Below are 22,154 nucleotides of genomic sequence, written 5' to 3' on the forward strand. Positions count from 1 at the left end.
TTCATTTGATTTATATCACTGTATAGTTTTTTACTTTACTTTACCCAGCATTTAGCTTAGTTTCTTTTTTTTTTTAGTTTCTTAAACATAATAAATTCTCAGTAAATGAAAGGTATTTGAAAGTAATTCAAATTCTGTACATTTATTCAAATTTTTATCATCCTGTGAATGGAACACATGTAATTTGTCATTGTATGTGATCACCATATGTCCATTTTAGTTGAATGTAAACATAGACTAACAGTAGTTGATTTAAATCTAACATTAAAGTTTGTATCACTTTCTACTTGTGAAATCTTTTGTTTCTCATTAAAGTCATAGGATTATAAATATGAGACATGAGGGCAGGGGTAAAGGGACGTGGAAACTTTCTGTGGGTGAGGAATAAAACTATCCTATATCTCTTTTCCTGGGTGGCACCTCCCAATCCTGGAAGTCCCTTTCTGTGCCCATTACCACTTCATTACCCTGACTGCTCCTACTCTGTACATTTCTCCTCCTTGAATCCCCTGACTCACACGTTTTTTTTCTTAAGTTATTTAACATTTGATATAGAGCTGTATATACCTCGATATCTTTATTTGCCTAGGGTATAGCCATCTTGCACCTCAAGTATCTTGAAAATTCTTACTTGACATCTCTGCTTCTGTAATGAACTAGTGTCCTACTTTTGGTGTTGTGCATATTTACTTAGTTCTTTAAAATACATTAAAGTAACACTCAGATAATTTGGTGTGCTTACATATGTACAACCATGATTTAATTGTTTGAATAAGGTGATATATTTGTGAACTGTGCTTGCCTTATTATTTTTCTATCATTTGTATGCTGTGAGGTAAAAAAAAGCGCCAAATGTTGTGTAACTTGTTTCCTACAGTATATTTTAATAAAAAGGCATATTTTTGTTTTCACAGTAGTGTACGTACTATGTTATAAGTAAATTCAGTAGTGCCTTTTGGTCTGCCAAGCCCCCTGTGCCCATCTAGACTTCAGAAAATAAAGGGAGGCCCAGAAGTGTTCCCCGTTCTTAGTGGGCATACTAACTGCTTTTAGGTAGGAAGCGCATCCCAAGAGTTACTTCCATTTTCTTTAGTAGGAAATGGCTCCAGGTGGAAGAGGATTCTAAAATTGTAAACAATGGAAAGGAACTAAGCTTCCAGAATAAAAATATATTTGGGCATATGAAAAAGGGATGGTATGCTATAGTGGAAAGGCCACATTGCTAGAAGTCAGAAATTGCATTTCAGTCCTGATGATCTGTGCCAATGTGTGTTTCGTCTGCCTTTCCATTTACATTATAAGCTTCTTGAAGCCTTCATTTAACCATACAGCTGTAGTACTAGGCACATGGTAAATACTTAAATATTATTTGGAGCCTGGGCTTGATCTCTGCCTCACATTTGAAAAAATGATAAATTTTTTCAGAGCCTGAAAAAAAAAAGTCCAGATTTTCTCTGAGAAGACCATGTGGACCATGGAATGATTTGGAAAACTTCAGGTTAAACAAAGATAAACAGATTTTTTCCACTCCAGGATTTTTCTTAAAGCCTCTTATATTCTAACATACAACATAAATTTGGGGGGTAGGGTGGACATTCATTATATTCCAAACTTACTTAACTAGGAGTGAACTCTATGGATGGTGTTTTCTTGAAACTCTTTTCCCAAAAATGAGTATTTTAAAAATCTCTGTCACACTGCAGAATAACAAAGAATTGATAAAACTTGGTGATACATTGACTATAAGGACTGAAGGAGGGTAAATGAAAATTTTTGCCTAGGTTTCTAGTTTGAGACTCAAGATAATTATAAGTTGGGAAGGTTAGTTTGTAGAGAAACATGGTGAGTTTGATTTTTGAAGATGTTTAATTTGAGATGTCTCTCTTAGGAAATAATATGATGATTGGTAGTATTACTAAGTGAGGAGGGAACCCTTAAAAAATATCATCTGATTTAATTAGTCATCAAATACTTGAACCCCTCTGTAACATTTTCCCCAATACGAACCACTTATGTTTGAATAACTCCAGTTACAGGGGACTCATTAACTGGAGCTCTTCTTTAGATAGCTTAGACCAATACAGGATTTTTCTTATATTGAACCCAAATTCAATCTCCCCATAGCTTCATTCCATTAGTCCATAGTTCTACAAACTATATAGTCTAAATCAGTGGTTCTCAAGTTTTAGCAAGCATCAGAATCACCTGGAGGGCTTTCTAAAAACCAAGATTTCTGGGCTCTGCCCCCAGAATTTCTGATTCAGTAGGAATGTGCGTTTATAACAAATTCCCAGGTGGTGCTGGTGCATCTGGTTTAGGGACTGCACTTTGAGAGCTATTAGTCTGAACTTTGTCTGACAGCTTTTCATATATTTGAAGATAGTTGTTTTATACCTTGTCTTTTCCAAGCTTTATTAAGTTCTTTTGAATATTTCCTATATATCATGACTTTAAGTCACTTTTCCATACTTGGTAGCTCAGATTCTGAGAGTGAAGAACTCTGGAGTAGAATCCTTTACATACAGTCAGGAGCCAACCATAAAAAGACCTTATGGTTCAGTGCTCTAGAATACTTTGCACTGGTAAATGTTGAAACTTGTGTGGTGTCTTATAGGTTAGTTCCTAATTTACCTCTGTTTGTTATCATGGCCTTCAGGATGGGAGAGGAATCTGCCTCCATGTGAATGTACTTCACAGCCGTACTCCTTTTTATTAGCTTTCTTTTTAAATTACGGGAAGGTTCCTTCAATATTATAAGTTAAAAATATTCAATATAGCAGCAGGCTAGGGTACTTTTTTTTTTTTTTTTTTTTTTTGTGGTACGCAGGCCTCTCACTGTTGTGGCCTCTCCCGTTGCGGAGCACAGGCTCCGGATGCGCAGGCTCAGCGGCCATGGCTCGTGGGCCCAGCTGCTCCGCGGCATGTGGGACCTTCCTGGACCGGGGCATGAACCCACGTCCCCTGCATCAGCAGGCGGACTCTCAACCACTGCGCCACCAGGGAAGCCCTAGGGTACTTTTAACTTAAGGTAATACTGCTGATTAAGATGGCTAGAGTCATCTGAGATCTCAGAGAAAGGAGCTTTCAACAATATTTTTTAATTATTGGTTGTTATTTGTTCTTAGGTTTATCTGCATTATTAAAGGAACTATCATGAATATTCTGGTTCAAGCAAACATCTCTGTTTATTTACTTAAATAATTTCTAGGAGTGCAAAAGCGGGTTAAAAAGTTTGTACAGTTGTAAGGCTCTTGATATACATTGCTCAGTTGCTTTTCTGATAGTTTGTACTAATTCACATTTCCACCAGTAGTGCTGAGAAGAGTGTCTCTTTTATCACACCCGCTCCAAAATTGGGCATTGTAAGGCTTGTTTGATAGGAAAACAACAGCAACAACAATGTCTTAATGTGTTAATTGGCATTTCTTAATTAAAGGAGGTCAACTAGTGAGGTTGAATATTTTTCATATTTATTTCATTATTTCTTATGTAATTAGTTGCTTTATATTCTTTGCCCATGTTTCCATTAAGATTTTAGTATTTCGTTAACTTGGGTACTGACTTTTTGTCATAAATGGGGCAACTGTTTTTTCAGGGTTTTTTTTTTTTTCTTTTAACTTTTTTAGTACAGGTATACCTCGTTTTATTGAGCTTCACTTTATTGTGCTTTGCAGATAATTGTGTTTTTACAAATTGAAGGTTTGTGGCAACGCTGCATCCAGCAAGTCTGTTGGTGCCATTTTTCTAAGAGCATTTGCTCACTTCGTGTCTCTGTGTCATGTCTTGGTAATTCTCAACCCTCCACCAGCAAAAAGATTATGACTCACTGAAGGTTCAGATGATGGTTAGCATTTTTTTAGCACTAAAGTATTTTTAAATTAAGGTATGTACATTGTTTTTTTAAACATAATGCTATTGCACAGTTAGTAGACAACAGTATAGTGTAAACATAACTTTTATATGCACCGAGAAACCAAAAAATTCATGTGACTTGCATTATTGTAATATTCACTATATTGGAGTGGTCTGGAATTGAACTCATAGTATCTGCAAGGTATGCCTGTATTCAGAAATTTTAGATTATATTGTCAGTTTTATATATATTTTTTTGTTCAGTTGGGTTTGTAACTAGAATGTATTTCCTCGCCCAGGTGAAATTTATTTATTTATTTAGTTAGTTAGTTATTAATACTGAAATATTATCCATTAGTAAACAGTAACTTTTCATACTCCCCTCCATGCAGCCCCTAGCAGCCATCATTATATTTTCTGTCTTTATGATTTTTGATTGCTCTAATTTCTTCATCATATAAGTGGAATCATACAGTATTTGTCTCTTTTGATTGGCTATTTGACTTAGCATAGTGTCCTCAAGGTTCATCCATGTTGTAGCATATTGCAGAATTTCCTTCCTTTTTAAGACTGAATAATATTCCATTGTGTATGTGTATACCACATTTTGCTTATCCATTCATCCATTGGTGGACACTTGGGTTGCTTCCACTTTTTAGCTCTTGTGAATAATGTTGCTGTGAACATTGGTGTACAGACATCTCTTTGAGAACCTGCTTTCATTTCTGGGGTTTTATATACCCAGAAGTTGAATTGCCAGATCTTACAGTATTCTATTTTTAACTTTTTGAGAAACCACCATACTGTTTTTAACAGTGGCTGTACCATTTTATATTCCCACCAGCAGTGCATGAGGTTTTCCATTTCTTCACATCCTTGCCAATACTTGTTTTCTGTTTTGTTTTGTTTTTTATTAGTAGCCATACTAATAGGTGTAGAGTGGTATCTCCTTGTAGTTTTGATTTGCATATCTCTAATGATTAGTGATGTTGAGAATCTTTTCATGTGCTTACTGCCCATTTATATATCTTCTTTGGAGAAATGTCTATTCAAATCCTTTGCCCATTTTTAAATCAGGTTTTTGGTTGTTTTAGGAGTTCGCTGTGTATTTTGGATATATAATTTGCAAATGTTGTCTTGGCACCCTTGACACTCTTATTAAAAAAACATTTGACCCATATATGCAAGGGTTTGTTTCTGAGCTCTCTGTTCAGTTCCATTGGTCTATATGTCTGTTTTTATGCCAATACCACATTGTTTTGATTACTGTAGCTTTGTAGTAATTTTGAAATCAGGAAGTTTGAGTCCTTCAGTTTTGTTCTTTTTCAAGATTGTTCGGCTGTTCAGGGTCCCTTGAGATTCCATATGAATTTTAGGATGGGTTTTCTATTTTTGAAAAACTTGTCATTGAAATTTTGACAGAGATTGCTTTGAATCCATAGATCACTTTGAGTAGTTTTGACATTTGAACAATATTAAGTCTTCCAGTCCATGAACGTGGGATGTGTTTCCATTTATTTATGTCTTCTTTAATTTCTTACAGCAATATTTTGTGGTTTTCATTGTATAAGACTTTCATCTTCTTGGTTAATTCCAAGTATTTTATTCTTTTTGATGCTATTGTAAATGAAATTATTTTTGTAATTTCTTTTTCAGACTGTTCATTATTTGTATGTAGAAATGCATGTTTTTTTGCATGTTGCCTTTGTATCCTGCTACTTTACTGAATCCACTTATTAGATCTAATGTCTTTTTTGTGGATTCTTTAGGCTTTTCTTTGTATAAGATCATATCATCTGCAAACAGAGATAATTTTCCTTTCTAATTTGAGTGCCTTTTATTTCTCTTTCTTGCCTAATTGCTCTGGCTAGAACTTCCAGTACTATGTTGGATAGAAGTGGTGAAAGCAGGCATCCTTGCCTTGTTCCCCATCTTAGAGGAAATGCTTTCAGTCTTTCACCAACATGGGACATTATGTTCACTGTGGATGTTTCATCTATGGCTTTTATTATGTTGAGGTAGTTTTCTTCTATACCTAGTTTGTTGAGTGTTTTTTTCATGAAAGAGTGTTGAATTTTGTCAAATGCTTTTTCTGCATCAATTGAAATGATCATGTGTTTTTTTTCTTCCCCTTCATTCTGTTGATGTATTACATTGGCCAGTTTTTGTTTGTTGAACTATCCTTGCATTGCCAGTTTTAATCCCACTCAGTCATGTGTATAGATAGTCCTTTGAATATGCTACTGAGTTCTGTTTGTTAGTATTTTGTAAGGATTTTTGCATCGATGTTCATAAGAGATACTGGTCTATCTGTAGTTTTCTTTTCTTGTAGTGTCTTTGGTTTTGGTATCAGGGTAATGCTGGCTGGCCTCATAGAAGGAATTAGGAGGTGTTCTCTTCACCAATATTTTTATCATGGTTTTGGTTATGATTTGATTTTTTTAAAATGTAAATCATTGATCTATCTGGGTAGTGATAATGTGATATGGAGAAACAAATTTAGTTTTAAATGTTTTCCATATTGAACAGTTAAAAAAGAAAAGATAAAATAGAATATGTTCGATTCTATGGTAATAACTTTGAATCTAAATGAAATGAAACTTTCTGGAACAATATAATATTCCATCTAGTTTCAAGACAGGTAACCTGAATTTACTAATACCACTGCAAATGTTATAAAAATTAGCTCCAAAATCAGCTTCAGAGCCAAATGTTTCATTAGTGAACTTGTCCAAATTTAAATCTGAAGACATAGATAATTTAGTATATATACATTTTATTAGAACATAGAAAATGGGAAGTTGTAAAACTTGCCAATTCATTTTATACATCTAGCATAATGATATCAAAACCTGACAAATTTAACAGAAAAAAAGAAAATTCCAGGTCAGTCTCACTCATAATAATATATTTACTAATATAAATAAAAATTATATATAAATATATTTTAAAATTTAATATAAAAATAGTAAATCAAACTTGAACAATTTATCCTGGAAATAGAAAAGTGATTTAATACTAGGAAATCTATTAATGTAACACATCACTGAAGAAAGGCAAGGTAAGTAAAATATAGTGGCCATTGTGGCTTCTTTTGCAAAAAGAAATAGTTATGTCACTGACAAATCTCACCAATCCTTTTTGTTTTGTTTTAATTATTTGTAAGCAGCATATACATGAATTTCCATTTTAAACCCATTATAAAAGGCCTTTAACAGGGGACTTTACCTCATTTATATTTTTTCATTACCAATATATTTGGTCTTACCTTATGTTGTTTGCTATTTTTGTTTTGTTCCCTTCTTTGTTCCCTGTTTTTTATTGTCAGTGTTGTGTTAGCTTTTTCTTCTCCAGAGATTTGGTAAGGTGTATATTCAGTTTTCCTGTTTATTGTGGTTATTTTAAATTTGTTCAAAGACTCTCAAATCCATATTTCTGTAATAGTCTAAGTCAACACTTAAACAGATCTCTTTTTACCCCTCCTATATGTCAAACAGAGAGTTCTGTATACTTTATTTCTCTCCATCGCCCTATGTAGTTATTGGGTGATATCTGTGGTTTTGAACCCTGGTTGTTTATGTTATTTAGCTCTCTCTGTTTTTAACTGCTTTCAGTGGTCTTAACAAATTGTTTTGTATAATGGCTTTTCCATTTTTAATTTTCTATTTTTGATTTGTGGGGTCTCAACTGGATCATTTATTCAAAAAGTGCTTTGAAGGAAGGTACATTGAATCATATTTTCTGAGCCCTTGTGTATATAGTAACATATTTGTGGGCCTTCAGACATTTTTTTTGTGGAGTGTAATGTTTTTGACTCCACAGGGTTTCTCTTAAAAGTCTGAAACTTTGTTTCATTGTTTTCTGCCGTTTAATGTTGCAAAGAAATACAAAGTCAACTGAGGTGCATTTTTTTCTTCAGGTTATGTAGTTTTTCTATTTGTATGGCTTTAGAAATTTTGCTTTATTCATGTGGTTAAGATTTACCTAAGACTTTACAAGGTATATAACACTTTTCTCCATTGGTTATTGCCTGACATTTAGTGATGCAAAAGTTGAATTTTTTTTTTCATTCAAGAAAGTTTTCTTCATCTTTGTCTTATTGATGCTTTCCATTTCTTAATTTTATTCTTAGGATCAACTGTATTTCTTAGCTTACATCTCCTTCCTTTCTCCTCTAGTATTATATTTTTAATAGTTTTCATCTGTAACTATTTTACTCTACATTCTAAGACATCTTCAAAAGTTTATGTTCTGTATCACTGAATTAAACTTGTCATAGTGTTATTTTTACCCTTGTTTACTCCACTGTAACCTTAATTCTTAACTATTTTTCATCTTGGTCTATCCTCCAACGTTCTATTTCAAAGATAAGAAATCGTCTTATATTCTGCTGGTGCCAAATAGTTTTCCAGAATTTTGTATATGATTCCTATTTTTAAATGACTTTCCTCTCTTTGAATTATCTGAATGCTGTTCCTCAGGAGTGTTTGCTGAAAGGCAATGTATGCAAATTGTCCATAGCTCCACAGTTTTCTCAACTCAGGTCATCTTTGATCTACAGCTGTACTGGCTCTTACATAACTGTTTTAGCTCAGTTTCCAGGGTATTTAATGGAGTTTTCTTCACCGTCATTGCCTGGTTGTGTGCTATTCTGAACAGGTGAGCATGATGATAGAAAAATGATAGCATCTGCTCCAGAGATCCTTAACACATGTTCCATAGACAGTGTTTTACATGGGTTACTCTTTTTTCTTTCTTTTTTTTTTTTTTTTTTCTTTAGGTTGCAGTTCACTGCCACAAACCCTTCTCTACTTCTTGTCAAGTTGTTTTCTGGGAAATTTATTCTAACTAGTTCAAGAAACAGAGTAGTAATAGAGTGAAAAGGGTAACAGGAAATATCACTGGCTGCTGTCTCAAAAAACAACAATAGAGAAACCAGCTACATGGTTTTCTGTTAGTATGTTTCTGAACCAGAAGAACATAGTGAGAGAGGAGCTAGTGATCTTTGTACTTACTTGCATATGGCTTGTTCTCTCTCCCAGGGTAACTGGTGGGTATTTTCCCTTCCTGTTCCATTGGCTTGCACTACCTTAACTTGTTTATTCTTTTTTTTTTTCAACCAATACTTAGTGAGTTCTGTGTGCCAGGCACTTTGCTAGGTACTGGATATATATAATGCTGAATAAAACAGAGTGTTTCTTCTTTCACTGATGGCGGAAATAGTTTTTGAACTTTGTCAGTAATGCATTTTGGCAGAAATAGTTTTTGAACTTTGTCAGTAATGCATTTTGGCAGAAATAGTTTTTGAACTTTGTCAGTAATGCATTTTGGTGATGATGTGATGTTTTATTTCCCTATTCTTTTTTTTGTCTTAATAAGTATTTCCTGGCAAGTAGAGAAAGGCTGTATTAATAACTCTAGCCTAGATACCAGTTTTAACTTCTTTTGTCATGGGCATTTTTTAAGTTGCTCTGAATTAGGAAATAACTTTTGTGAATACAGTGTTCATTGTCCTGACCTTAGAGTATTATTTCCCCAAAAACATCTTGTGACAACTAATTTACTATTTCTTCTCTTTTTTTCTTAAACTTTCTTAACTTTCTTAATTAGATGAATAAAATTATCATATCAACAAAATTATCTTGTTTTATGTGGTGACCTCAACAAATGTTTTGGCATGATAGCACTTTAGCTTACCTTAGAATTTTCAAATCTATTTGAAAGGCAAGCAGTAAAGCTGCATTAGGTGATAATAATGAAGAATTCGGTTCTTTTTAAAATATGTTATCTGACATGTATTTTTAAACATAAAATTTGACGGATTTTATTTTTCTCACCACTTTGTATATAAGGAAATAGAGGTAATTTTTGTATGTGATGCTTATATTTAGAGAAAACTTATTCTAGAACTTTTTATACTCAGTGCTTCTAGTAAGTATTTTGAGCTTTTAAACAAAACAAAACCAAAAAATCACAGAATCTGGCATATAAACAGACAAGAAGCACAAAGTACACACAGACCTGTAAGTGTGAAATGTAATGAGTAAAGCAATTTTTTAATTTTAGTAATAAGCAAATCCATAAAAGCAAGGTAGAATATTGACTTACAATTTAGATAGCTAACATGTTCATTATGTAATTGTAATAGAGTTATTGTTAAGGAAAGGGAACTTTAAGCAAAACAGGACCTGGCAATTAAAAGTCACATCTCAGTTTCCCAGACTGCTCAGTATTAAAAAACAAGAATCTTTCCATATGCACTGATTGGGGCAGAATTAAATTTATAAGATTGTAGTCATCTTGAGGGTAAGGACTATATCTAAATTACTTTGTGCGGCAGAATGTTACAGTAAAAAGTGGTTTGGTGCTTTTGATGAAGAAGATAGAATCCTTAGGGAGAAACATAGTATCTTCTTAGGCTGTAATAAGATTAATAGTAATATTTGTTTTAAAGGTAGTTGTCAGGATTTGGAAGTACTTTCATGTTAGCTACACCAGTCTCAACCAGTTTGTTCACATCTGGGGCAGTTTTGTTAAATTTGATGTTGTATAGGGGAGGGGAACAACTTCATCAGGTGAAGTGCAGAGCATGTTGTTCACAGCTCTTTCACCTAGGGATTAGAAATCTTCTCCGCCCCTCACCCCCCCATACCTAAGTTTCTGCAGAGATCCCATAGCCCTAATCTACATGCTGTCTTTAGCTGAAAATCAGGCTCAGAGAATTTACTGTTCATGTTGGTCCTTCAGTTAATCAGTTTACATTCACACTGGGGTAAGAAACATAGCTAATTGGTGCATTATAGTTATTTTGTAGTGGAGGTAAATTAGCATCGCTGAAAGATTCAAGCATTGTGTCCATTGGACACTTACCTGAGTACTAAGTTTGATGTTTTCTACAGGTTTGATATTTACAAGCTTGTTTTGATTGTGTTGTAGCTGAATACTTAACATGTTTCCCCTAAACTCTTTTAAAACAATCATGTTTAAATAACTTGTAACTTTAATTTTAAACTCATAAGTTCTTTGTATTTATAATGATTTGTATGTTTGTTTCTAGGGGCCACCTACAGATGCTCCTGCGGTGGACACAGCAGAACAAGTCTATATCTCTTCCCTGGCACTGTTAAAAGTAAGTGTTGAATGGAGTTACTTGCTTCAGAGAGTTCAGCTGCTTTCTCTCTTTTACTTTGGAATATTTTTCACATTAACCCTCTCACACATAAGCTGTTGTTTTAGGTGCATGTATAAAATAGAGTGTTTTATTTCCACTGAAACACAATTAAGTTATTAATTTTAAAAAGGGGGGTGGGTCCAAAGATCTCAAAGCTTTGTGTCTATATATCTTCCTCTTTACAGATGTTAAAACATGGTCGTGCTGGCGTTCCAATGGAAGTTATGGGTCTGATGCTTGGAGAATTTGTTGATGATTACACCGTCAGAGTGATTGACGTGTTTGCTATGCCACAGTCAGGAACAGTGAGTACTTTTATGGTTGCCTGATGCAAGTAAACATGTTTCTTTTTTCTTTTCCTGTGCAAAATAACTCCCGTCATATTGTAATTTTCTCTTCCTGATAGAAAAATTCATTATAAGATTAATGATAGAAATTTTTAGACTGTATTGAATCAAATCATTGATCTTTTAAATGCATTATGAATTCCCTGTAGATCCACAAATTGAGTGATGCTAACATTTAATCCCTTTACTTGTTCTTTCAGCTTTAACTAGCATAGTGTACTGGATTTATAAGTTAGTTACCTTAAAATAGTAGGATACTAGTTTGATTAGTTTGAACATTTGGTTCAAAAGATTTCAGACACTCTTAATTAGAGTTTCAACTCACCTACATTATCTAGTCCTCATGTTTTGTTTTTATTGTTTTGAAATATCGCCCTTTTTAAAATGTTCTGTATATGGTGATAAATGACTCTTAGGCTTTTCCTATTCAAAATGTTAAGTTTAAAAAAAAAACGTGACAAACTTTAGTTCTTTTTGCCTTTTTGCATGGTAATTTGTTAATAGATGAACCATACTGCGTACACATTTTGAAAGTCCTCTACTTTGATGCATTTAGAATGCATTGTTCTTTGCGGGAGTTTTTTGTTTTGTTTTGCTCTTTTGTTTAATGCATTGGACTTGTGGATAGGTGTGTATTTAGATTTTTTTTTAATGGCCAAAAAACAATAACCATTTACTTACCTTCCAAAAAATAACACATATATCCTTTTCATCTACTTGCCTAAGAAAATATAATATATATATTTGTCTGATGAATGTCCTTATGTGAATATCCGTTATAGTAAAGGGTTCTTAAGTTTTAATATCCTTTATTTCCTTGTACTACAAGTGCTTGTTTGACAATATAAAATAGAATATTTGATGCCCATGTTCATTCTATGTAGTAGAGTTGGAAAGTTCTTCTTCTAGCCCAAGAGTTAGCAGACTTTTTCTGTAAAGACATATGTCTCTGTCTCATATTCTTGTTTTGTTTTTTTTTAAACCACCCTTTAGAAATGTTAAAAAACATTCTTAGGCTGTAGGCAGTAGATTGCATACCCCTGTTCTTGAGGATGCACTCTCAATTAGAATTCAAAATACTGTTTTGGTGGGAAGAAGTGCTTATGTTAACTGGTTTGTTTAAGTAGATTAGACTTAAATTCCTGATGTTAGAGGAAAACCTTGAGGGAGCTATAATGGCAGTGATCTATCACTGGAGAGATAATATGAATGCCTTTAATACTTCCATGTCCTAAATTTTTCTTTTGGTTGAACTAGCAAAATAATGCAGCATTTAAAAGACTTGGTTGCAGATTGCCTCTTGTGGGGACTATTTTGAGAATGCTGTTATATTTGAGGTAATATTCAAATGTATGTATTTCCCTCCAATTGCCTAATCTACCAAGTAGTCCTAACTAAAACACTGAACATCCTCCCCTCCCAACTCAGCCAACCAAAAAACAAAAACAACTCTGGGAAACTATTCAATTATTTTCCTTCCTCAAGATGTTTACATTACTGAAGAAGAGAAAAACCGACTTGAACTGTTGATTATTATAGCACAAGAGTTGTAGAACTTTGGATGAGATGGAAGAGGCCTAGTGCTTATCAGTTATCAGAGGGTGACGTTAGGAAGTATGCTTGCCTAGACTGATCTAACCAAAAAATAATTGGTTCACTTATTTGGTATTTCTGGTATGTGTATATATATACACACACATTAGTCATGGCCATAAACTCTTTTAAAGGAGCCTAAAAACTATCTTAACTCATTAGCTAACAGCAGTATGGTACTTGGCGATTTTTTTTGTTTTCTTGGTACTTGGCAATTTAAAAAGTTTTATTGATGTATGGTTTATAATCGAATGACATGAGTGGGTATCAAATATGGGTATCAAAACCTATTAAATTATTTTGGTATCCCAAAATAATATACATAGGTTTTTAGGCAGTAGCTTTTTGTTCATTTATCTTGTAATATAATTTTTTTCTCATTGTTATAGAAGCTAATCATTTTCCTTTCTTTCTAAATCAGGGGGTCAGTGTGGAGGCAGTCGATCCAGTGTTCCAAGCCAAGATGTTGGATATGTTGAAGCAGACAGGAAGTTAAGTATTTCAAATGATCATATAATGGAATGATGGGAAATATTTTCAGAAATGTGTCTCAGAATTTTACATGTTCGTGAATATCATTCTTAGGGGAAAAAAGCCACGTAATTAATGTAAAAGTATCACTGTCAGTGCTCTGCACCACCTATCTAGTATCTATTTCCTCTAGAATCATAGAAATTTGCCAGTTAGGAAACTGCCTCATGTTAAAATTCTCAACTGTTACATAGTAAATTTGGACTGTAGCTTCCCACCGTTTAGCATATGGAGTTACTCTCTAGTCACTTATAATTGAAAGAGCTTGTATGTTCCAAAATTTGAGAGTTGCAGCTAAATAAAATTCTGAATATTTAATTATATTTATAGTCATATTGAGTTTTAAAGACAGGGAAAGTACAATCCAAATATTGTTCAAGTTTTTTACCCCAGATTAAATCTCTCAATAGTTGTCATTCTCTTGCTCAAATTCTTCTACTGTGGAAAAAACTTCAAAATTAATGTTAGCAAAAGGCTCAGCAGCTGAGCAGAACAGTGCAAATTGGTTTTTGACTGAGTTCCTAGTTCTACTGCTGGTTTAATTGATATTTAATCCTTTCACAACAGTGGATCCTGGTGTCCATTGTTAAAAATGTACTCTGCCTGGAAAATCCAACTCCCAGAGCTAAGGAGTTAAAGAGTAGATATTTACTTGAATGCTGAAAGGGTAAAAACTGGCTCTGAGAAAGTGTGGTAACAAGGTGAAAAACTGAAAGCCTTATCTACCACTGCTAATGTGCATCTCTTAATGATAGCACTCCTTTGTCACACTTTTTCATTTCCATGTTTTCTGGATAATATGGTGTATGATTTCAGTGTTTCTAATGGTGCTTTTTCACACCTGTGTGTTTTTCATGTCTTCTTAATTCATACCCTGTTAGTGTGTTGTTTCTTTTCATATCATAAATGTATTACTTGTTCTGTTCTGAACGGCTGAATGCCCTCTTTGTTTCAGGCCTGAGATGGTTGTTGGTTGGTATCACAGTCACCCTGGCTTTGGTTGTTGGCTTTCTGGTGTGGATATCAACACTCAGCAGAGCTTTGAAGCCTTGTCGGAGAGAGCTGTGGCAGTGGTTGTGGATCCCATTCAGAGTGTAAAAGGAAAGGTAGAGTGGATTCTATCTTTATTAGCATCTCCCGCCACATTCTGTTTACAGATACATCACATAAAAATCTATTTTGTTTAAAGCATGATTCTTAATTACACAAAAAACCAACCAAACAAAAAACTGTACCAGTTAATAAATGTGTCTTGGTATTATTATTAGCAACTTACCTATTTAGAGATTTGTTTCTACTTTAATTAGTCTAATTATAAATGTTTATCTTTAATTTTTTTATTTCATAGATTTAGGAATGTTAATCATACTGAAAGCCTTCTATACACATTTTATTAATATTTTAATAAACATTGCCGTTACCTTCTTTTATTTTAAAATGGTGAATTTGGCATCGGCACAACATTTAAAAAAATCTAAAGAGCTCTGTTTGCAGACATTGTGCAGGACATATTCTGCAGTTGTAGGTTCCAAATATTTTAGACAGTGAAAACTTGCCCCAAACACTTGGTATCAACCGTTTGCATTTTTGGAGTGAGGACACAGATGAATGATTAGATATGCTAAATGATTCTGAAAAGAGATTAACTTGCAAAGCATATTGGGTTATAGTTGTTCTTTGTTGAAATCTTTTGTTCTTGTTTAGTTCTTTTTTCCTTCTTTTTTTTCTTTTTTTCTTTCTTTTTTTTTTTTTTTTTTCTTTCTTTCTTTCTAGCCCCATATGCCATTTTCCTATTTCCTGCCTCATGACAGCAGGGAGCAGCTCTATTATCACCTTCACAGAGCTGTCTGCAAATGTGAGAGGCAATTCGATTTTGCTCAACCACAGGGAGAGTGGATTAGAAAAACTACAGAACATACAGAAATTGGCTAGGTGGTTACTGCTTTAAAATACTGCTGAGGTGTCTTGTTTGAGCATGTACGTCCATTGTAGTCTAGAATAATTGTTAAAATAAAATCACAATACATTTATGGAATCCTTTTATGCAGCTTTTACAAATAATTTTTGGAGCACTTAAAAATAAATATTAGCTTGCTATCTATCAGACCTGGAGTTTGATAGTATTGCAGATTACATTTACATCTGCTCACCAGCTCAGACAAACTAAATATGGCTGTTTAAACATGGAGTTTTTATCTGTCATGAATTTGAACACTTTCTGACATATTATTGTGATGAACAAAAATTGAGCTCTTTTCTAAATCATGATCCTATTAGATGTGATTTAGCTTTTTAGAGGCAGAAACTAGCCACAAAAACAATAATAATAGAAATTGATAACACTAGGCAGTTCTGAATGGATAACTTCTGAGGCTTGCTATGTAACTATATTTCAATTTATTTACTTTCTTTTTTACTAAGTGTATTATTTAACTGATATAGATAAAAGGAGTTGAAAATCTTTGACATTTGTTAGTTTTATGAATTAAAGTACAGTATAATATTTAAGTTTAATTCTCTGATAATTAAGATACCTTATAAAAAAGTAACCCATAAGTAACTCATTTAAGTAATAATTATTATTTTAGAAATATAATAGACTTATCTGATTAAATTCCCATGCCACAATATACACTACTAATAATTGAAGCTTAATTTTAAACAATTAGAATTCTGTTTTGTAGTTTTAGTGTGACTTTTTATGATACTTAACTCATGTGATGGTGCCTGCTTTGAAAAGGAAAATATAAACTTAACTACAATGAAAGAAAGCATTTTAAAAATAGAATATAAATAAATGAATATGTGTTTTGGTTATCTTGTTTATAGTATTTTAAATGGCAGTTTTAGTTTCCAAACCTAGTTTAGGTATTATATAACTGTGGAGTTTGCATTGTTTGTGTAACCATGATTCAAAGAATGCACTTCATTAAAAAATATACTTGTATCACATGACTCTGTTGTCATGTGGTAAAATGTAGTATTTAAAAACATATATCAAAAATTACTTTAGGAAATTACATGTATCACTGTCTAGTTTTATATGTCATGGAAAAAATTTTTCGGAAAAAATTTAGTATAAGCATCTATCACTGGTGATTTGCATCACTTGTTGTACCTAACGAGATTCATACAATTATATCACCTCAAATAAGGATCCATTTTTTTGGACTGTAACTTCATTTATAAGGTGTCTGAGTTTGGTTATAATTTATAGTTCTCTCAGTGTCTCAAAACTGAATTAAATTAAATGTTAGTAAATCCATGGCCAGAGTGTTCTAGTTAAATCATTATACTTAAGAATATAAACTTACAAGAAAATGAAGAATAACATAGTACTCTCCCTTCCCCTTCCCTGCACATGATTTATCAAAGCTGTCAAAATATTTAGTAAGGCAATGATTAGATCAAGAGTTAAATGACAATCTATATATAAAGGATTTAAGTGGGTGTCTGTTCTTTTAATACCTCTTTCCTGTATATTTTTATTTACATTTTTGTAAGTCCCAGTATTATCTCTGGTTTTTTGAGTGATTAGGTAAAAATGGATTCTTTCTTTGTAATCTCAATTGATTCAAACTGTTTGATTTCCTTTTATAGTGACTTGACTGTATCTTTATGGAATTATTGCTATGTGCCAGGTATTATGGCAATAATCATTTGAACTTGTCTCATTTATTCTTTTTGGTAATTCTAGAAATAGGTTCTATTATTCCATTTGTCAATGAAAGGGTATAAAAATTTAGGGTCAAAAAGATTACTTTGCCCAAAATCATACTATTATGTATTAAGCAGCAGAACAAGGATACAAATCTAGGTCTATAAAATTTCAGAACCCAAGCTGTTTACTGGCTTTTTAATATTAGACAGTTTTGAACAATGTAATTAGAATAACTCAGGAATGGAAAATGAGTACCAAAGTCATTGCAGGGCATTTTCTTAATTTACGTGTGTAGATGTCATTTCCTTCAACATAAGTCAAGAGGAAGGAGCTGCACATTTTCTCAGAGTTCTCGAGAGTTCTGTGTACTATTTTTAGTAGGTATTATATATTAATTGATTTTCTCATATAGTATTTTTCTATTAATTAAAAACAGTTTAGACAGACTCATGTCTGTCAGCTTTTGTGACATCCCTAGGACCAAACATTGAGACCAACATAAAAAATAAAATGTGCTATATGATAAAGAATCCATATCACTCTGTATATCACATAATCCTGGAAATGTTTAAAAATGATACAGGTGAAAAATCAATGATAATAACATTTGTAATTTAAATGGAGTGTAAACTTATAGAAATTACCAGCGAGCTCCACTCAAAACTTACAAGTGAGATAGTTTTTAAGATTCTGTTTTAGTTTACTTGTAAAGAAAACACGTATTAAAATATTTTAAACTTCAGTTCTCAAGTGGCATGGTGGCAACCTCTTGCTTAATGTTTTGTTATCCTGTATATCCAGCCTACAACTGGACTTAAATCCAGCAACAAATTTAGAAGTAAATTCAACTTGTAATATGACTATACTTCTTCATTAGGGCAAAAAGAACAGTCACTTTGTGCAAAGTCATAAAACTAGCCTACAGCTATGACTACTTTTGAGAACTAATTTTCTTGTCAGGATTCCTGTCAGTAAAATGTTCACATGTTACCTGCTAACTGCAAACAATCTTTGTGTCTGTTCTCTATTTTGAAAACACAATCACTAAAACCCCTTTATCCCAAATAAATCTTCACACTGGCTGGACTTTCTTGAAGATTTTTTATTTACTTTGATTGGAAATACTCAATGGGCTTCTGAAAATGTGGTGTTTAGTTTCAGATCAACTCATCATCAGGTATTTCTTAAGTACAGCTGATATGCCTGTATGCTAATGATTTGGGGATACAAATTAAATAAAAAATGGTCTTAGTCTTTTTGAGAAGATAAGTCATATACATTTAGTGTCACTAGTGAGCCAAATAACAGTCTGCTAGTTATGTGCTGGTAATCCTCCACTGCATACTGATATAATACAAATTATACTGATACTGCTTTGTTTCTGTAACTAAGTATTAAATTGATTGCTAGTGACAAATGATTCAACAAATACTTATTTAGAACCTTTTATGTGTCAATATGCAATAAAATAGTACTTGTATAGCAAACATAGTAAATGCAGATTAAAAGTAGGCAGAAATCAGTGTAGACTGCATAAAGTAAATGAAGTTTGGACTGAATTTGAAGGACATCACTCTGTTATTGTTGTCTTTTAATCAGCATTTTACAGAAAAGGTAGGGCTCTGAAGAGTAACTACAAATACAGGAGGAAAGAATTAGGGAATGAATGTTACAGGAGTTTACCTTTTATTTTCAGATATCTAGAAGGTCATGTCTTTTTCAAGGTAAGGGGGAAAATATTTTACTTATCCAAGAGATTTTGTATTCGAAAGTTTTAAGATGGTAGCGATTTTAAACTACTCCACTAATAGTTTTGTTATAGTATTTTCTTATTGTTATTAAAAATTATATACCATAAAGGCTGGGCATAAAGTAAAGAGCACAGGCTTTGGGATCAGGCCTGTATTAGAATCCAATTTTTATCTCTTCTTTATAGCATGACCTTGAGCAACTTACCTAATCTTCTTGAGCTTCAGTTTTCTCATCTATAAAACAGGGATTTTAGTAACTATCTCATAGTATTAGGAATATTATGAAGTGATATATATAATCATTACAGTGCACATGCAGATAGAAGGTGTGCAATAAATATCACTTTATTATTCTGAAGATTAAAATAATTGATACTTAACAGGAAAAACAACTAGCATATTAAAAAAAATAGAATGTGAGCATTTCTGAAAACGTTGTTAAGAACAAGTCTATAAATTAATTACTAACTTGCTCACTTTAGGAAGATGAAGGTAATAATTACAAAAGAAATGAAAACTTTCCCATTTATATTTTGTACGTTCAGACTAATTTAGGAATACTCTTCTGATTCAGCTGATTTTTTTATTGAGCACTTACTGTTTTTCCAACATATTTCTCTGGGGCATGCTGATGAAAAAGAAAATGAATATATTACTTTAAAATTCTGGCCTTTGAAATGATTGATGTGATTAAAACCATTTTGTGTTTCATTCACCTGTCTGTATGTTGTCTCTCTCACAAGACTGGAGCTTCTTTTAAGGGAGAAATGTTTCCGTATCTTGGAATTGATGCAGTGTCTGCAAAAAGTAGTTTTTTTAAAATAAATGTATATAAGGTAAAATCAGGAATGAATGTTTCAGTGGTCAGCTAGCTGTTACCAATTCAGACTTTTAGCATATAAGAAAACTGCAGCTAATTTTGTGAGGTTTAGTTAAGTAATTTGTATACATTAGCGGTGATCACTTATTTAATGAGTGAAACATGAGATTGACAAGGTCAGTGAGCCAGTTTGTTCATAGACATTAACCTTGATGAATCCGAACCTTGTGTAATCAGAGTTAGAGTTCAAGTTTATCATGTCATTTGTCTTCCAAAGGTAGTGGAAGATATTTAGAATAGCTGTCATTCATAAGATTTTCTGTTGATCAGTATCCCTATCCCGTAAAGGTTAATTAGGGCTGAATAATTCTTATCTCAGATTGTATACATACACATACCTTTCCTTTGCCTAGTTTTTCAGACTGAAAGAGAAAAATAGAAAATAGGACACATAAAAATTCTATTTCCATTCCTAATATAGCTCTGTGAGCATACTCATCCAACTCTTGGAACAAGGTTAGTTACTATATTATCTTTTGTTTGCGTCCTGTTTTTTACTCCTAGTATCAATTTGAAGTTTTATAACACTCTTAGACATAATCTGTGAGGATGTCTAAGAAAATATTTTAGGTGCTAATGTGCATGTACTATTCCTGATAGATTTAATAGTTTATAACATTAATTTAGCTGATAAATCAGAAATTGTCAGCTAAGAATTTTAAAGCAATTTTATGTTTAAAATTCGAAGAAGCATAAATCTGATATAGAACTAACAGTTCTTAGTTTTGTTCTTTTAATTTAGAGCTTCTGTATTACTAATATAATTTCTGAGCTAATTTATTATTGTTTAATAATTGCTGTGCATTTGAGTGATAGACATCTGCTTCAAATTAGTTTGAATTCAGCTGTTTCTGTAAAGATATAGGAAAACCTTTAAAACAATGTCCCATTATCTATAAGAATATTATTTATTGACTCTTTTGCCTCTTGAATGCTTTTCTTTCCCCAATCTAATGATCCCTGGTCATTCATTCAACAGACATTTATTGATCATTATTGTGTGCCAGGCATACAGTAGACACACAGGAGAGTAAGATCTACTCCCTGTCCTTAATGCCAGTGTTGTACCGGAAAATGGAAACTATGACTTTGTATAAAAGGCCTTTGCGTAGTCCATGTATATTAATTGTTTAAGATCATATTCAAATGATTTGACATTAACCCTTGTTAATTGTGAGGATGTTTCTGGGCCTGGGACTTAGTTTTGACGGGTTTAGTCTGTTGTTATCACTGTAATTTCCTGAAGAGGGTAGAATTGATTATGGTCGTAAATTCTCTTCTAAGTCATAGTTGATTATTATTCTAATAATCAGTAATTATTCTTAGACTAGTAGTAAGCTTTTCAGTAGATGTCCACTGCCACTTTTTACATTCCAAATAGTTTTTCTGTATGCAGTTTTTATTCCTAATTAAACACAAGTCAGTGCTTTGTGATGTTTGAGTGTTTCATGAATTCAAAACTGAGCAGTGATAAGGAAATGGGAAATATATACTTTGTAAAGCTAGTGATTAGATTTTTATAGACAATGAATTTGTGGGGGCATTCAGTGGTAAAACTTTATATAAAACAGTAACCAAAGGGACTTCACTGGCTGCCTAGAGGTTAAGACTCCGTGCTTCCACTGCAGGGGGTGTGGGTTAGATCCCTGGTCAGGGAACTAAGATCCCATATGCAGTGCAGTGTGGCCAAAAAAACCCCCCAAGAAACGTAACCAAAAATGCTTTCTTGGGGGCTTCCCTGGTGGCGCAGTGGTTGAGAGTCCGCCTGCCGATGCAGGGGACACGGGTTCGTGCCCCGGTCTGGGAAGATCCCACATGCCGCAGAGCAGCTGGGCCCGTGAGCCGTGGCCGCTGAGCCTGCGCGTCCGGAGCCTGTGCTCCGCAATGGGAGAGGCCACAACAGTGAGAGGCCTGCGTACCGCAAAAAAAAAAAAAAAAAAAAAGCTTTCTTGGAGCTTTTCATTTTAATAGATATTTATTCTGCACCATATTAGGTGCCCCAGGTACTCTGCTGGGGAATGGATATTCAGTGGTGAATAAGACACAAACCTTGCTGTGAAGTAACTGAATCTAAGAGTGATCTTTTCTTGCTTTTGTGTTAGGATAACTGTTACATCAAATACCTTGGTGATGAAGAGTACTGGCTTTGGCATGCTGTGTATGTACAAATGATAGTGGTGTCGCTTACTGGTTGTCATCTCATTTAATGTATTCAAGTCCTCGGAACCTCAGTTTCCTTATCCATAAATTGAGAATATTAATACCTACCTCTTGATTGTTGAGTATTAGACAATATAATTTCTATATGATATTTTAACAAGCCCAATAAAAATATGTAAAAGTGATACATAGCAAAGTAATTGACCTT

General features: G+C 33.2%; 1 protein-coding gene across 1 annotated transcript in view; it reads left to right on the forward strand.

Annotated features, from left to right (window-relative positions):
- PSMD14 (proteasome 26S subunit, non-ATPase 14) overlaps positions 1–22,154 on the forward strand; it is a 92,391-nt gene that overhangs the window by 40,702 nt on the left and 29,535 nt on the right. The window contains exons 4-7 of the mRNA XM_082630766.1: positions 10,910–10,981; positions 11,209–11,328; positions 13,385–13,453; positions 14,448–14,600. Coding sequence (XP_082486892.1) covers positions 10,910–10,981; positions 11,209–11,328; positions 13,385–13,453; positions 14,448–14,600 — 414 coding nt within the window. The remainder of the gene's footprint in view (positions 1–10,909; positions 10,982–11,208; positions 11,329–13,384; positions 13,454–14,447; positions 14,601–22,154) is intronic.

The sequence above is a fragment of the Mesoplodon mirus genome (genome assembly GCF_964341445.2).
Source record: "Mesoplodon mirus genome assembly, chromosome: 8".
Lineage (NCBI taxonomy): Eukaryota > Metazoa > Chordata > Mammalia > Artiodactyla > Ziphiidae > Mesoplodon > Mesoplodon mirus.